Source organism: Xyrauchen texanus, chromosome 28 (genome assembly GCF_025860055.1).
Source record: "Xyrauchen texanus isolate HMW12.3.18 chromosome 28, RBS_HiC_50CHRs, whole genome shotgun sequence".
Taxonomy (NCBI): domain Eukaryota; kingdom Metazoa; phylum Chordata; class Actinopteri; order Cypriniformes; family Catostomidae; genus Xyrauchen; species Xyrauchen texanus.
This window is the reverse complement of record NC_068303.1, coordinates 28,457,921-28,476,780: the sequence shown is the minus strand read 5'-3', so window position 1 is coordinate 28,476,780 and position 18,860 is coordinate 28,457,921. Positions and strand designations below refer to the sequence as shown.

At 38.6% G+C, this 18,860-nt stretch overlaps 1 protein-coding gene across 2 annotated transcripts in view; it reads left to right on the top strand.

Annotated features, from left to right (window-relative positions):
• Window positions 1-18,478, top strand: part of LOC127621810 (phospholipid phosphatase 3-like) — a 55,877-nt gene extending 37,399 nt beyond the window's left edge. For both annotated transcript variants that reach the window (XM_052095544.1, XM_052095545.1), the window contains exons 5-6: window positions 7,415-7,591; window positions 16,282-18,478. In XM_052095544.1, the coding sequence (XP_051951504.1) occupies window positions 7,415-7,591; window positions 16,282-16,410 (306 nt within the window). In that variant the 3' untranslated portion in view covers window positions 16,411-18,478. The remainder of the gene's footprint in view (window positions 1-7,414; window positions 7,592-16,281) is intronic.
• Window positions 18,479-18,860: the final 382 nt, after the last annotated feature.

The following is an 18,860-nucleotide window of genomic DNA, read 5'->3' as shown; positions in this document are numbered from 1 at the left end:
ACCATATTTCTACCAGATGGATGGGTGGATGGATATTACAAATTTATTACAAGTGGTATTGAATTAAGGAGAAGTACATCTATGAAGATTTAACTCATCCTCTGTTTCATGTCAAACCCAGGAGATTTCCCGGTCATCTGCCTTATGTTGATTTAAATGTTCTCATTTGCTCCATCACAATGTGACAGCATTACAGTCCAGATATTGACCTCATAGTCCGGTCATGATCCAAACTAACTACTGAAGGATTGGGGTCAGTACAGGACTGCCACTCATTACACAGATTTTCCTTCTCGTAGAATTTCACTTGTCATCTGCATCATCCTGCAGGGAAGAAAATGAGTGAGATTGACAAGAAGCAAGCACAAAGATGAAGCAAAGTAATGCTGATTTGCTTGTTATTGAAATGTAATCTTGACAAACCATTTTGGAGATTTTGGTCTTTCACAAATGAAGTAAATATGAGCTGAACTTTTATGCCTAATATCTACATGGAAAATAGCTGTCCAGGGCGATAACAAGATGCCTGCTTGCCAACTTATTGCCTCAAAGCAGTTTGGCAATACTCTGATCCCTAGAGTGACTTTCTACAAGTACCTTATGTTTATGTGGTAAACTTGAATGGTGTATTCATGTACCTTAGTGAACTGTTTAATGCCATCATCAATGCAGCTCAACAGCAAGGTAGCAGGTCAACTTCATCTGCTCAATAAGTTGGGACGGTGTATCTGTTTGTTCTGAAGAGTTAGTGTGTGTGGGTGTCCTAGACTCTCTCTGACCTCCACACTCATGGCCCATGAGTTTGGGTTTGACCTCAAAGCAGAGAGAGGCATCGCTGCATCTCCCAGACCACATGGTGTCATGAGGCTGCTGCTCCAGATTTCCATAACAACCAAAGAACAGGCAGCTTGGAGGAAGAATGATATAAGACCACAGGCGGAGTAGAAGTGAGCAGACCCTTTTAGACAGGCTAAGAAATTAGCAAATTATTTAAAGAATATTCACGGAGGAAAGAGATTTACTAATGTGGTTCATTTTGGACAGGCAAATCTTTTACCTGCTGTTTCAGGCTTATTTCACAGTATGTTGTGGTCTTAAACATTTGCCATGTTGGCTTGGATGTTTTGTGGACCTGAGGTCAGGGGAAAGAAACTCCTTAGTGGTAAAGTCTGACTGTTTGATGCCAAAACTGGCAAGATTGTAGTACAAATACAGTTCAGAAGGACCTGATACACAGTGCCATGAAAAATAATTGGAAAGGTTTGAGAAAGTTTCCTCAAACCTTTTTGAAAAACTTCTTTACCACTTGGTTCAGTTGCTTGGTCCAAACATGAGTTTGCTCATGTTTTGTCCCTTTGCCTGTACTTCTACAACTGAACACACACAGAATGACACACAGATGCAAAGAATGCAAACTGCTCACCGAGGGCAATTTCAGTGGAGACAAGCGGCCATGTATAGGCAAATTATACATCATCAGAGAAGTTCACTTCTTCAAATTAGTCCGGATTGTGTTCATACCAATTGTGAACCATATAAACCAACATGAACTATACTCCAGACCGCCATTTCAAGCAATCTTTAATGCAGTTGGTTGGTGTGCACCCAAGTTCTGAACCAGGCTTTCAACCAATCAACCCGATGTCTGATGTCAAATGGACTTGAATCTGCACCAAAAGCCCTAGTTTGAAAGCACCCCAAGTACATTTGATTTACTAGAAAGCAAGCAAAAGTTGATTTCCCCCCTTATCTTTACCAAACTTTGTCCCACAGAAAACTTTACAAAGTTGGACCAAACCAAACAGATGTTTCAAAAATGTAACAGGCCTTTTTGAGGCAATATGTGGCCTAAACCAGCCAATCACTGGACTTAGTACCCCACCAGGACTTTTTCCATTTTCGCATCTGATTATTTGGTATCAAACTTGATTGTATAACCCACGCCACCTGCAGGGATGGACACTCTAAGCTGGACAGAGTATGTTAAGTACACTCAGGTGTGTTACTTTTCATGTGGGCATAGGGCGTGTGTATGTTTTTGGGTTTTGTGTTTGGATGACATTGGACTATCTAAGACCTTACCGTCTGCAACTCACACACCACCTCAGAAAGCACAGAGTTCAACAAGCCACCATCACACCATCTCTGTCTCTGATCATAATGTCTGCAGCATGATTGGCTTATCTAATCTCTGATAGCGAAATGCTAAGATGCAGATTTGATGGACTGTATCTGAGCCCTGAGTGGCCTCAGGCTCTGCCGTTCTTATCAGCTCTTGGATGCCTATGTGTGGAGAGGCCCCACTCACGCCCCGAGGAACAGAGCCACTTGAACACTTTGGAGAAGGCACAGTGCTCATCTTTACATCTCCAGGCTCAGACATGCTGGCTTGCAGCTCAAGAGTTCTCAGCGTCAGCAGGGGTCCTTGTGTGTCAGACATCACCCTTTCGTGACCCCATCACAGTCCAACTTGCACCAGAACTCTCAATTTGGCCCACCCTTTCTGTCTTAAAATCAGTAGTTCACCCAAAAATCATGCTGTTGCAAACCCTTACTACACAGTTCCTTCAATACAACTACAGTTCATAGTGACCATGTCTGTCAAGCTCCAAAAAGGACTTTCCAAATAACTCCAAGGACCCTATTTTATGCCATAAGTCAATGGGCATGGCATGCAGTTTTGGTGTTTTCGTGCATCCGTGCACAAAGTCTAGGCGTAAGTGTGTTTGATGAAATTGCATGCACAAGGCACAAATGGGCTGGGTCACCTATAATTTAATTCAGAGGTTCTTCCTTGGTTATTGCAGCATCTGCATCTTATTATACAGTTCATTTTCTCAAGCACTAGCAATATAAACAAAGACAAGCACATTCATAAGAAGTTAGTAGTGTCAATGTGTACTTGCATTATTTTGTGCATTAATTAAGGCACTTCTCTTCTATCAGTCAATTTAGATTTTATTGAAATACAAAAAATAAAACCAAAAACATTTCTAAATTTATATTACAACTCAATCTAAACAAAAATAAAATCAAATAAAAAAAGTGATTTAAAATAAAATCATACCAAATTCAAACATTTTACCCTCTCCAACTTCTTCCATTTGCCACTTTTGCAGTGACTCAAAAATCACTCTATGACAACAGGTAGAAAAATACCTCTACAAATAAGGTCAGAAATAAAAAAGTAAATATAAACAGAATAATGGCAATTAAAAAAATAAAGCATGGCCTGTAGATAGTTTAACACAAATTTTGTTGCATAAAATGGCTAAATCAGTTTGGTCATGAACTTTATTACTATTTGCTGGTGGAATCTCCAAACTACAAATGCAGGAACTGAATTTGGACTTTGCACTGGCACGAAAATTGCGCTTAGAATTAGAACTCTATCAAAATTTGGATAAGGCAAAGCACACGGTCTTTGCGCGTAGCTCTGCGCTTTGCACCCAGGTCTTTTATTCTAGGTCATCTGAAGCCATACAACCATCACATTTGGTTACCAAATATGTGAGAATCAGTGCTTTTTTTTCCCATTAATGATGATGATGTGCCATTTTTTTAATCTGAAAACGTTACATTTATTGTGATTTCTGTCCTTTTTGAAGCTTGACCGCTGATGATTATTAAAAGAAAATCTACTTTTATGGTTATCTGTTCCAAATAAGTAAACATGGGTGAGTAAAATGAATAAATAAAGACTCCCAAATTAGAGAATTTTTATTTTGGGTGAAATAATCCTTTAAGCATGCCGTTTAGAAAAGATGTACTGTATGTAATTGCTGGTAAGGAGGTTGGTTCTAATTGCTTTTTTTGTGTTTCCCGGCACAAATTCAATGGCTCACTATTAAGTGGGGATTTTTGGGTATGCAATGGATATACTTTTTCTTTTTTCCAGTTCCCTTTCATGCATAAATGAGCATATGGTGGGTGTCACCCTGAGGCCCTGGTTTCCTTGTTTGTGTTGTGTTCTCAAGTAAAATCACAATAGCATTCCATGCGTTATGCGGCATTGTGGAACGAAACCTGTTGGAGAGAAAAAGAGCATGGGAATATCACTTTTGGCTCTAGTTAAGGCACGCTAGTTTGAAGAGCTGAACTGCAATTTCTTCTATTTATAATTTATTTGTCAAGTTAATTTTGATGAAACCAGCTGGCGCAGAAAGCCTTTGGGAACAATATGTACAATAACAAAATTATTTTGTTCCCCATTTGTCATATGTGACATGTGAGAAACTTTGTAAATCAAAACGCAATAAAATTATACGAGTACATTAGAGAAAAACACACTTTAAATGCATAAACTTAAGGAGAATCCCATTATAGTGACTGATGGGATTGCTCAAGAAGTTTGATGTTCTGGGTTTTGCCCCCCTACATTTTAACAATCCTAACTAATTAGTATGCACTTTTGTGATTTTGTTTACAGCCGTCAAGTAATTTAGTATGACAGACATAATCAGCCAGACCTCTGTCTCCACAAGCCACATATGTGAAGTTTAAAAACATTCACTTGCTGTGATCAAAGGCTTTATTGACACGTTTGTTTTTCATTTTTCTTTTCAGTAAATTGTTTAGGGATTTGAATGCCGAGTATAATGAATTATGTGGTTGAAATTGCTACAGCTCCTTGGTTAGAAATTCCCTCATTGCTGCCTTGCTGCCAACATTGAGGCCAAGCTGACCAACATGAATATGAATTGATTTATCTTTCACCTCAGATGACCTTCAGCCATCTAAAGAAGCGATGGTCCGTATTTCAGACTACAAACAATAATGACTTTTGTAGTCATATTTCTAAGGGCTTCCTGCTTTCATGCCCTAGTGTAAATTAAAGTAAAGGGACTGCAGGCCACACAGATACAAACACATGGGCTCTCATAAACACAAACAGATGCTTATTGTGCTGCCATCCTTCCGTTCTGTGAGGATAAGATCAATTGAAAATTAGTGGAGAGTTAGGTTTATATGCAGTCATACTGCAGATGGCGTGTTGTAAACATTTTTTGATGGTTGTAGCAGTGATGTTAATCAACAGCTCAATTAAATACAACAGAAATCAAAAGACATTGCCTTAAGAATTCCAGATATCAGAAGTCACTTCAACTATGGACAATTTTGGCCCTGTGGACTTTTAGAAAAGAACCTCTCTTAAAACAAACTTGTTTAAACGCTCACTAATGAATGTATTATTTGTCCACTAAAAACATCCAATAGTTTATGTCCAACATGCATCATGGGAGAATTCTGTTGTTTTTTTTATTTTGACCTCACTCTATATATTGTGTTTTAAAGGAGACCTATTATGCCCCTTTTTTTACAAGATGTAATATAAGCCTCAGGTGTCCCCAGAATGTGTCTGTGAAGTTTCAGCTTAAAATACCCCACGGATAATTTATTATACCATGTTGTAAATGCCTCTTTTTGGGTGGAATCAAAAACATGCTGTTTTCGTGTGTATCTCTTTAAATGCAAATGAGCTGCTGCTCCCCGCCCCCGACATAGCTCTGGTCTCTGGAAGTACAATCAGAGACTATGCTAAGTTTAGCTGCATTAGCCGTGGAATCAGCTAAAAAGCACATTCAGAAAGGCGAATTGCAAACATTCACAAAATATAAAGTGCGATACTTACATCTTCAGGATATAAAGCTGGAACACAAACAGTTGGTACTGATCCATGCTTGAGAATCAAAGTTTTTAAAAGTCCTGCTTTAAATTGACTCATTCACAAAGCAGTCCGGTGTAAAATGATTTGCAAAAACATACAAAACAATTTTTTATGTTTTGGGGCACATTTCCTTCAAAAACAAAACTTGTCCACTGTGTCTTCAGTGGCTCTGATGCCGGGAGTACATGAAGAATCTTATGTTCACTTTTACAGCCAACAACAGAACACTTATGACGCTTACGAAGCTGAGACATTATTCTTCTCACTGTATCTGCTCCTGCGTGGAAAAAATGGCGGACTGTGTGTAGATCACTCAGGGGAGGATCTATGATAATAGGGTGGAGTCTGTTACCATTCGCGGGTGAGGCCTGCTCTATTGTGACATCACTTTAGAGCACAAATGAAAACCATTCATTTTGACACACTGTTTTTGATGAATAGAAATATAAGACACAGGAGTGGGTGGACTTTTAACATTGTAGGTTGGTTGTGTACACACTGCCAACACACATTTATGTACAAATGTGAATTTTGCATAATAGGTCCCCTTTAAAGAATTTTGTGATGGAAATGGCATTTTAAACATAAAACAATTTGTCTTACTAATGCTACATAGAATATATTTCACTTTGTACTATTTTTCTTTATTTTCTTTGCATATAACATCTCATTTTTAAACTTTTTCTTATAGAATATCATAGTAAATTAAAATTAAATTCTTTTTTTTTTTTTTTATGATTGGATTCACATATTTTAAGATTGAAAGCCTGGGTCTGGGGCTACGGCAATAACATTTGTAAATACAAGGCATTTGAGAAGAAGTCAAAACAAACAATGAAGGCATGGAAAAACGTTTCCAAGAGGAATGTGACCTTCATATAAAACATTTAAAAAATAAAAATGTTGAAATCTGATTATTTTAATAAAAGTCAACCCCTAGCACATGGAAGTGCCCATAGTTGAAGAAACGCCCATAAAGTCTTGAAGTGCTGTCAGTCTGCTTTTAAGAGGCACACCCAACCTCGCATCATCTGAGAACCTCAGCCAGTAAGGAAACTCCAACTCCCAAACATCCTTAGGGAGGGATTCCTTCCTCTTTACGCACACAATGCCAATGGAGTGAGGAAAGCTGTTTAGGAAATCAGACATGACCTGGTACACACTTTCATTTGAAAGCGCAAAGCTCAAGATGGCTAATGTTTGTTTTGTCTAACAGTTTTGGGACTCGTCTGAGTGAGTCCTTCTATGTTTGTGTCTGTGTAAGGGTGTGTTCAGAGTTTGCTGTTGTCCATTTTGAGCTTAAAGGAAATCTTCCTCTTGTGGTGATGGATGATTAAGGGAGGGCGATGAACACAGGATCCTTGACTGACCCTGTTTGAAGGGTTTCTGGACTGATGGGCTCCCGGATTGTCATCTTTAACCCTCACTTCAGGGTTGTTTTCTTACCCTAATGAGCCTTCCTGTTCCCAGAAAACTTCCTCTACTAGGGGTCCTTGGTTCTAGGAGACTATAGAGAAGATGCATGTCACCTCCCTAATGTAGTTTTGGATTGTGAGGAGAGGCAAATCCTCCAAATGCATATCATAAGGCTTCTGTTTTTTCAGAACTCTGAGGAAAATTAGGGGGGTTCTCTCATTTCTCTACCTTATTTACTTTATTTTCTCAGCTGCCATGAAACAAGTATGAGATGTATAAATGAGCTTGAGATGTTCATTATTCAAATTGTTTTCTTCTCTCTCCTTGTAGTTCTACCTGCAATCTCGTTTTACGTGGCGAGGCGCTCGCCTTCTGAGGCCCCTCCTCCAATTCACCTTGCTAATGATGGCCTTCTACACTGGCCTATCACGTGTCTCTGACCACAAACACCACCCCACTGATGTCTTGGCTGGCTTTGCTCAGGGAGCCGTGGTGGCCTACTGCATAGTGAGTACATCTCTCTTTTTATTTATTAGGTCCTCTACAAGCCTCCTTAAAGTTAAATACCTGTAATTTCCAAAAATCTTAGAATTTATCTTTAAACATGCAGAAGTTATTCATCAAGACCCTTAAAGGGATAGTTCACCCATAAATGAAAAAACTCTAATTATTTACTCACCCTCATGCCATCCCAGATGTGTATGACTTTATTTCTTCTGCTGACACAAACTAAGATTTTTAGGTGAATATCTCAGCTCTGTAGGTCCATACAATGGAAGGGAATGGTGACCAAAACTGTGAAGGTCCAAAAGCAGATAAAGGTAACATAAAAGTAATCCACATGACTCCAGTGGTTGAATCCATATCTTCAGAAGTGATGTGATAGGTGTTGGTGAGAAACAGATCAACATTTATGTCCTTTTTTACTTTAGATTCACCTCCCTGCCCAGTAGGTGGCAATATTCACAAAGAATGTGAATCGCCAAAAACAAAGAAGAAGAACGTGGACGTGAAAGTGGTTATTTATAGTGAAAAAAGAACTTAAATATTGATCTGTTTCTCACCCACACCTATAATATTGCTTCTGAAGATAACCGCGGGAGTCTGATGGATTCTGACGACCATTCACTTGCATTGTAAGGACTTACAAAGCTGAGATATTCTACTAGAAATCTTTGTTTGTGTTCAGAAGAAGAAAGAAAGTCATACACGTCTGGGATGGCATGAGGGTGAGTAAATGATAAGAGAATTTTCATTTTTGGGTGAATTATGCCTATAAAAGGTCTTTTAAAGTTATATATTAAATGCTGCAGTGATTTATAAAAAGATAAGAGATAAATGTTAGTTGCAAAGGACTGTAAAAAATGAGGTATTCATGTGTATCAAAGCAGTATGATTCTGTGAGTTCAGCACTGCTAATTGGAAACCTGACACTGTGCTGCCATATTTGGCTGATAACAACAACACATTTTTCAGCATCTCCCAAACCCTAAAATAAGAGGCTGTTTATGTCTAGAAAATCTTGAGTTTGTTTTTCTTAATTGAATAGTATACCCACATTTACATCACATCCATGCAGTTATGACCAGTTTGATAGCATTTGATAACAACTGGCCTTGATCTTGTTGTCATGCAGGATCAAATATTTGACACATTCTATATTTTCTAATAGTGGTGAACAAACACGTTTATACAATTTTAACACCAGCAGAGCCTAAATAAACTATCCTTTTGCTAATGTTCTGACATATAAAAATACATGGTGTATGTTCCTACTGACTCCCACTCTTTAGTATTGCAAGCCAAAATTATTTACTTTCAAACATGAAAATGTTTACTTTTACATCAGTATGCATTTTCAATAGTCCAGTAGTATGTTTGAGCTCAGTTTGAGTCAGATTGGTCAGATAACTTGTCAGTTAGAACCATTATGAGCAAACTTTATCCGGGGTCTTTAAAGTGAAGAAAGAAGACTATCAAGAGTTTGAGGTCGGAAGTGGATCTGAAATTTCAATGGAAACAGACCAGAAAAACGTGACCCCCACCTTCTCAACCTTAAAAAGCAAAATGACTCCTCCATCAGAGTAAAGCAAAACCCCTTTTCTCTTTAATGGGCCATATTGCCTGAATTGCACCATTAACTAACTACACTCAAATGAAAAGAGAAGGATGAGGGGTGTGGAAAACAAGGAATTTACACTTCATAATTGTGGCATGTGTCAATTTAGGTGGTGCCAGAATTTCCTTGCAGTATGAAAAACTTCAAGCTGGATTATGCCTAAGAAAGCTGAGTCTTAAGAAACTGAAAGTCGAAAGAGAAAGAGAGAGCACTTTCTTTATAGGATAAATCACAATGTTCATTTGAGAAATATTTAAGCATTTGGCATATACTTTTATCCAAAGCAACTTGCAGTGCATTCAAGCCACACATTTTATTAGTATGTGCATTCCCTGGGAACCGAACCCATGACCTTGCTATTGCTAGTGCCTTGCTCTGCCAATTGATTTACAGAGTCCAGCAGGCGGAGATGCAAAGATTTTAGGCCCATGGAAAAGGGAAAGGCAAAAGACCAAGATGCCCCCTATTCCCTAAGCCCTCACCCTACCTTTACCCTTTACGACATCTGAACGACAAATGTGGAAAATGTTTGCGTTGGGATTGGGATATTGTGTCCTATTTCTCATTCACTTTAAGTGCCACAATGCCCTGGGAATGTTATCCTCTAATGTCTTTCTTCAGTCTTATTGGCTGTGACAGTGCCACACTTTTGATAGTACCCAGATGTTGGCCAGACATCCATCTCCACTGCTATCATAAACCACCATATCATTTCATCTAAGTCGTAGACCTTGAGCGTGTTGGTTCCAGAACCATGTTCAGTTTTCAATTGCCACTTGCCGTAATGTTTTGGCCTTTCGAGTATTTTAGACACGCACAACCCTTTTAGTAACCTCATAAGAAGGAATTTTTTAAGTGCTTTAATCCTGTTCTGTTTAAAAAATATTCATCCACTTCTTCTGCTGGTCTTGATTGTCTTTGACCCTTTTGTGTAGGTTCATGTCTTTGAAACACCAAGAGGCTTCTTTCATATGTAAAAAACTATAAGATAAGTACAAATAAGAGGCAGGAAATAAGATCCTTTCCACTACACATCAAGGCGCCCATATACTTGTTTTTAATGGGCCTACATTTGGAATCTTTTCCACTCCCCTGGGCTCTAACACAAACATCTGCGAACGATTTAGAGGCCCAATTAGAGTATCTCTAATAACCAAAGCTCATGAGCATATAGAGGTAATATAAGGTACGTGGCTTTAGAGGAAACGAACACATGGTGAGATGCCAAAGTTACATACACACACCACACTTTGGACCTGATCCATAAGCTGCAGAGTTCCTTGTCAATACATCTCAGCAAGCTGCCTTCTAAAATTCATGGTTTGAGAGACAGAATTTCTTCTAAGCTGGGCTTTAGGTGCTGATTACTGCCTGAGGGGATTGTGTTTAAAGGCATTTAAAGGTTGTAAGCACTCTGGGTTGTCCAACCGGCTTGCTTCAAAGAGACATGGAAAGTTACAGGTCTTGCTGAGTTTTGGCCATTGTGCAAAAGCTGATTAAAAATTTAGTGCATGTTCCATATTAAAGTGGATTGGCTCATATAGACTGGGATGCCCAGAGAGGGCTGATCTCAAAACAGCAGTGTCAGACTGCTTTCCTATGGATAATATGAGCGAAACCCAAAACTTTGAGCAGCACAATGCTTAAGTAGGCCATCAGTTTCGTTCAGCTTTAAAAAAAAGGCTCCTAAAGTCTATGATCCTATACGCTGTTCCTTACACACAGGCCTGTTTTACATCAGAACTTTTGGCAAGATCCACTATCGCAGCTATGATCCCTAAAGTCAAGGAGCCTGGCATGTGTTAAAATGTCTGATCTAGAAACTGAAGAACCTATAAGATTGAACCATCAAAGGAAACCTCTTAGTCTTTGTTGCCTTCTGGTCTGTTGACTGCTGCCACATCCTCCGCTTCTTCCTCTTGAAGAGTGGCATGAGCTATTCATTCATGTCATCAAGCATGGCCCACTTTTTAAGCTGCTGACATGGATGGAGAGTGTGTGAGAGGTTGACTGCTGGTATGATTTGGTTCCCGAGGTGTTTCCTGCCGAAAGCAGGACCAGACAAGGGTGGAAACAGCTGGAGGCGAGCGCTCAAACAGCTTTTTCCTTTTCCCACTCTCTTTCTATCCACAGCACTCTACAATTCTCAGACCACAACTGCTCCTGGCCAATAGTATTCCACCATTCTTCAGGAACTCCAAGGGTCATGTTCAATGTTCCGGACTCCAGTTCCTCCTGTGATAACGGTCCTTAGCAAATGGCCTCTGGTCTTGCTTGAGTTGCAAGATGGTTGTCCCGATATCCTATCACTCCCTCCCATATGTCAGGATTTTGCTTTACTTTTTTTTTCTTCCATTGACTGCCACAGCACTCTGTGTGTAGCCATGGTAACAGAGGCAGTCTCAAACCAAAAAGTGTGGTTGTGTTTAAGAAAGGAAATTTTAACAGTGTAATTAAACTTTACTAATGGTACGCAAAAAAGAGAGCAGTAAAAACACAAGTTGGTCTACAAATGTTTTATGCAGACGTGGCTCAAAGCCTGAAACGACAATTGCAGACACATGCATAACATAAGCAAAACACACACATAATCATGTGCCGTGTTTGGCACTTAGCATTGGACACGCCTAGACCAACAGAAGACCACACACATGTCCACACACCCAGACATGTCTTCTATGAACCTGTTCACAGTTCAGTTGAGTCCAGTGTCCGTAAATCCATCATTGGAAAGCTGCAGAGTTTCAGTAGAGTTTAATTGAGGAAAGTTTGGGTAGAACTGATGTGCCCTCCCAGGTCTGGGATCCAAAATAAGTCTACTATTATGGTCTAATCATTCTTTGACACTCTGGCGCAATGTCTGTATGGTGACAAATTGTTGTTGTCATTTCCTGTCTGATTTAGTGTTCGTGTGGGTTGGTGCCGGGGTGGTTCAGTTAGTTTGCCTCGTAGATGATGTCAAACCACTGTAATAAACTGTAATGTAGAGATGGAGACTAATATAGTATATTAGGAAACTTTAAATCTATATAGTGTTTTTATATATTTAGTAATTTAAAGGGAACATATAATTGAAAACAGGATTTGTCTTACTCTTTTGAAGTTGGAGTTTAAGTTTTGCCTACAATGCAAAACTCTCTCCCTAGTCCACATGGACTATTTACTGAAACTAAGCTGCAAAAATGGGTCATTTATTTATTTATTATTGTACATATAAATGGTTGTGGCATCACAACCCTGAGTTTAACATATTGCTAATAATATCAAACTTTTACATATAGATGTCTTAAATGTACAACCGGAAACTACTTTTGTTTTGTTTTGTCTTGTGTTTTGTTTTGTTTTCATTTTTGTTTGGTTTGGTCCCAACTAGCCCAACAAAAGCAATAGTGGCTCAACCAGTGGTGTGATTTTGGAGTGGGACTATTTTTTGGGTTAAACTTGAATATATTTATTTTTGCAATTCCATTTACTGGCGAAGATATTACACACTTCACTTTTTAATGTGTCTTGATTCTTTCTTGATATGATTCTTGTGATACAGTAAAAAAAAGTAAATACATGTACGCACAGGTTTAGACAAGCATGCAAAACAGCTTCCTGTTGCTGTGTAAGCATGTGAACACAATGAAATGGGTTTGCTGTGGAAGAACACTTTCATGCATAGACAAGTGGCACAGGAAGCACTCACCCCATGACAAAGGTTCAATGGCAGTCTGTAGTTATAGGTCAGAAGCCACAGTTCATCAAGCAGCCTATTGTTGGAGAGTATGAGGTTCATCGGTCATGTTGACAGTACTGCTGAATGTCACTCATATGTCATAGATAACACATTATAATGTTAGTGGGGTTAATATTATAAATCTTTTAATTCTAAAACGTTTAAAACACGTGTCATGTTCTCAGAAATGTAATCTTTGTTTTCATACTTTTTAAAAATAATTTACGGCATTTTCTACAAAACAAATTTAAACTTTAAAATTGTCGTTATGGTGTAACCATCAAGTAAAAAGTATTATAACACTTTATTTGCACCTTGAATACACGAGAGTATAAACAACTTAATCGTTCATTTCCAAAAAGTTTTCAAACACATTTTTCAAGGAACAAATATCAGTATGACTTTAAACTGAAAATATGGTCATCATAAAAGAGGTATGTTCAAGTAAATTGTTTGTGTGAATTGCATTTTTTATGTATTTTTATTTTAATAGATCTGGACACAAATCACCACCACTTCATTGACCCTTAGGACACATGGCCATAATATGCACCAGTTACCCTCTGTTATTGTATATTCTGAAAATAATTCACGTTATGATCATGAAAAAGTTGGTTATACAGTAGATTGCACGCCCACTGTTATAGACGCACATTTTTCTACTCCAATAACCAAACTAAATGAAGTTTCTATGAAGGATGCTTAAACAGTGGTGTAAAAAAGTTGTTCTACACACAAAAGTGTTTTATAGGCGAAACCCTGAAAATTGTTTGAAATAAAAACATGTACAATTTGTAACTGTTCACTCGTCATAGCAATATCTTACCTTCTGTTCTGCTCTTTTTAAAGAAAGACAAAATATTTTCTTGAACTGTTCTCTTGACCATTTTGGATAGTGTGCAAAACATTTGCAAATTTGCATTACCTTCAGTGGCATAAGTTTTATGTGAACACTAGGGAAGGACAAGTCAACCCAACCCACACCTGTTTGCCGGTGTTTTCAGAAAACCGTCGCCTTTTCGCTGTGCAGAGAGAGCTTGCGCGCTCAAAGTAAGGGGGGATGGTGGTTGTGCAAGGGGGATGCTTTTTGGTATTTCTTACAACAAGGGGGTTGCCATCCCCTCGCCTCCCCCCTCAACTCGAGCACTGATTATAGTAAAAGCCTTCATAATTGCACAAAAACATGAGTTTCTTGATGTCATCAGAGTGTAGTGTAAAGTTCACTCTATTAATGTCATGATCTTTTCTGGCGTACTTCCATTCATGTGGCCAGAAGACACTCACTAGAGGCTCTATAGGATGAACTCATCTTCTGTAACCTTTGAATAAAGCACTCTTTGTATGTGAGCAGAACATCTTTCACTAAGAGAATATGTGAGAAACAGCTGCAGGAAAGATTTCCAGAAACTCTGGACTTCCCAAAGGACAGTTCACATTCAGTCTCTCTCCATACAAACATCTACACTTATAAACCTGTTGGTAATCACAGCTAACAGCTTACTTAAGCCTGTCACTCACATAACTAAATAGGAATTTGCTAAGGACTCTTTTTTTTCTCTCTCTTGGCATCGCCCAAGGACAGTACCTTGCTCAACGGTGCTGTGGCTAATGGCAGCTTCGGAAATGTGTCAGGACAATTAAACTTCTAGCTTCCCCAAACACTGACCTCTTTTCCTGGCCCCATACTCTTCCACACACACACACACACACTCATAAATAGAGTTTGTGTGAATGTGTGTTTACGCATTGGCTAGCTTTCTGGAATCTGTGATTCCACACTACACTAGTCCAGCTCAGCTGTTCTGCATGCTTCAGTAGCATTCATGGCATGTATGCATTCATGACTGCTAAATATCCTGTAGGCCTCTCCTGTTACTACATTACCGTACAAGCATCCCTTCTTTGCCATTCCTGTTTTCTTAAAGGTACATGACTCAGAATTTTATATGTTCAGCTATTTGTAAATCTTTTGTGTAGAAGCCTAGACTGAAGCCATATGTACACTTCCTCTCTTTCCCTCCCTGGTTTCCTGTTTTGCAAGTGATGTCATTTGGACATAAAGAGAAGGTTGCCAGGCATCTTGCTAAAAGTTCTTCCTACGCCAAACGAGGCCATTAATACTGACCTCATTCTCCACTCCCTCTCAGAAGAGAGAAACAAAAGAAATGAGGGGCGTGCTCTTTATCTTTTCTACTGACTGGTTTATAAATGTGTGTGCTGTAAGTTGACGGCTCTTATCAGTGTGTGACCTCCGCCACATCCATATGCCACAAGTGATTGATTTACCAACCTTTTTATGGTCTGAAATTTCAATGGCTAAATTAATCATTTTTGGCCAGTGCCTTTGCACAACACTTCTTAAAAAAGTTGCTGTAGTAACCACAGTAGGCATGGTTTAGTTACGTCCTTGCTCATACATTTGTTTTTTTAATGGGCTTTCATAGTATGAACATGAAAGATACCTTGAGTAATACACTCACTGATCACTTTATTAGAAACACTGTGGTCCTGATAAATTGCCTGACGTGGTCTTCTGCTGATGTAGCCTAACCGCCTCATGGTTCGACGTGTTGTGCATTCTGAGATGCTATACTGCTCACTACAATTGTACAGAGTGGTTATCTGAGTTACCATAGCCTTTCTGTCAGCTAGAACAAGTCTGGCCATTCTCTGTTGACTCCTCTCATCAACAAGATGTTTTTGTCCTCAGAACATGCCACGGTCAATCACTGAGCTCACATTTTTTCCCTATTCAGATGGTTGATGTGAACATTAACTGAAGCTCCTGAACCGTATCTGAATGATTTTATGCATTGCATTGCTGCCACATGATTGGTTGATTAGATAATCACATGAAAAAGGTGTACAAGTGTTATTAGTGCTTAATGGCTGTATAATTGTAACCATAACTGTAGTAAACATTATTAATTTTCATTTACAATGGTTTTACTATAGTTCAAATATGTTATTTGTAGTAAAACCATAACCAAAATATTTACCATGTTTTTACTACATTTATTATATTTTAACCATGATATTTGTGGTAAACCTATAGTATAATACAGGAAAACCAAAAATGTGGTAACAAAAATCATAATCATCCTGCAAAAAATAAGTTATTTTTACTGTAGTAACACCATGGTTAATTTATTTTACATTTATCATGGTTTTAAAACAAAAAATGGTAAAATGATTACTGCAGGGTTACTATAGAAAATCCATTGTTACTTTTGTGGTTACTATTGTTTTACTACAAATACCATAGTTCAGCTAGGGTTACTATAACCATTGTAAATGTATTGCGAGGGAACACAAAATTATTTGATATCTAATGCTCTTTTTCTTTCTCCTTTTTAGGTCTTCTATGTATCGGACCTCTTCAAACCCAAAGCCAAGGCTGCCACTCCACCACCCTCACCAATCAAAAAAGAGCTCCTCCCATCTTCTGACATCATAGAGAGGAATAACCATCACAACATGGTGTAGGGAGTGAATGTGAGGATCCATTTGTAATCCCCCCCCTCCCTCACCTCCTCCCCATCCCCTGAAGAACCAGAACAGCCACCTGTGACAGAGAAGCTACAGCCTTGCTGAAGCCTTCTCTCTCTCATCTGACAGTAGAATGTTGGGACAGAGACAGTCCTATTGCCTCTTCATTATGACCTGACAATAAGCCTAATTCACATAAAACTAAGCAAAGAAAAAAAAGAGGAGTGAAAGATTTCTCCCTCAAAACATCATGGGTCAGAATGGGTCATAATTTGTTGCGGAGAAAGAGTTCGGATGGAGCTCTCTGAGCTCGAACAAACCACCCCATTAACAACATGGGGGACAAAAGTATTAGACAGAAAATTGTGAATTTTTATATGATTGCAGAAACGAAGGACAACGAAAGGAAGGAGAGAGAGTGAATGTGAGCCTGATCATGTGGGATCATGCACCTCTCTCTTTCTGCCTCTCTTTCTCTTGTCTCTGGGGCCTTTCAACAGTATAGGACAACAAATTCCTTATTAATAGGAATGATTCTTTTTACCTGCAATGTAATTAGCACAGATATATTAACAATATAAAGAATAACTTATAGCACTATATCCAAGTTCATTGTTAAATGTCACCACTTGCTATCTGAGAAGTGTAGCTATGAGAAGCTTGATAAAGGTCTGTACATGAAATGGTAGTTTGAATGCCAGTAAACTCCTACACTATGGTGTAATGTCCCAGTAAAATACAGTATGGGACTAGAACAATGCCGTATATACCTAACATCAAAGCTGATCTTAGCTACCCACAGTGGCCTAACTCCATGGGAGAATGCATTTTAACGAGTTTTAAGGGGTGTGTGGGTGGGTGGATTAGTGGACTTTTTTTTTAAGATAAAGTCAGAATTGAAAATGTTTTTTATTTCCGAGGATGATTTCATAATGGTCATCACCCATCTGCCCTGAACTCTGGAGGCATGGCTGAGCCATGCTGCATCGTTGTATTCTGATTGGTCAGTGCTAAAGGGGGTGGGGTTTGATGTTGGAGAAGATGGTCATTGAGGTGTCCCTCGTTACCACGGTCGCTGGGGTTGACTCCCATTGACTGCACTGGCACATTTTGTTGTTGGAATTGGGAATGAGCTTCTTCCGCTGGCTGGTATGAACTTTTTCCCTTCCAACCGCATAATCACTCAACACTAGTTGTGTGTATTAACCCATAATGCCACCTGTGTCTCTGCCTTGCCTGGCATGAGTCAACCTGAACTCCAATGTTTTTATTTAGTTGGGTAAATGGATGTGGGGTTGCTCCACAGAAACTATATCCCATGTTTGCATGTGTGTATGTCCATGTCGTTTGTGAGTGTGCCTGTGTCGCTTTTTCTGCACCCGATGCTGGTGCAGTGGGCTGTTAGCATGTGAAGAAATATTGAACTTAAGAAAACTGTGGACTTTTTCTAAATGCCTTTTCTTAGCCTTTATGTTCCTCTTTTGATAATGTCTACTGTCCTCACTAACAGCTGTGCAGTACTGCCTGACTATTACAGAGAACACATCCATACAACACAACACAAATCAAGCTCCAAACGTGTTGCACATCCCTCCCATTGTATAGTCCGTCCTATCATTTCAACAACTCTCTCTCTCTCTCTCTCTCTCTCTCTCTCTCTCTCTCTCTTCTCTCTCTCTCTCAGAAGTATATAAATAATGTATAGATCACTAAAATTAACTGTGTAAAATATTATTTCTGAACATGTTTAGATATATCCCACTATGAATCTAAAAACGCAATGTGTCATGACCTGTGTTATTTACAAAGTGCTGCTTTTATGAGCATTGATTGACAGATTTTTGTATTTAGGTAACTAAAATATTGTAGATTTGTAATAGTACGTTTTTAATAAGCATTGAATAAAACACATACACCTGTATCAAATTCACAATATTAGTATTTTTGTATTGTCTCATTTTGTACAAAAGAAATAATAGCAAATGTTTTTTTGTTTTGTTTTCTGCTAAATGTACTTAGCTCTGATACATGTGCTTTTAAATAAAAGCTCATTATAAACAAAAAACTGTTTGGTTTCTTGCATGTTTTTATTCTGGGGTACACTATATTACAATGTGATGTTGTGCTAGTGTTTTGTGACTAAACCACATTGTTCTCAAAAAGAACATTTATATGAGGCATTTTATGTACATTACATGAAGTTCCCAAAAATTGCCAAGCAATGAAATGATACATTTTTAGTGCTCTCATTCATGTTCTTGTTTTTCCAAGAATCAAGACTATGACTTCATGTTTTGGCTGTGCGCTTAGTAGCTCATCATCTTGTTTTATGTTCTCTGACACAAGCACTTCACTTTAAATGTCTCTTCAGACATAAAACATCATACAAAGAAAAAAGGGAAACAGCTCTATTGAACATACCAAACCAGTACGCTTGAAATCAACTT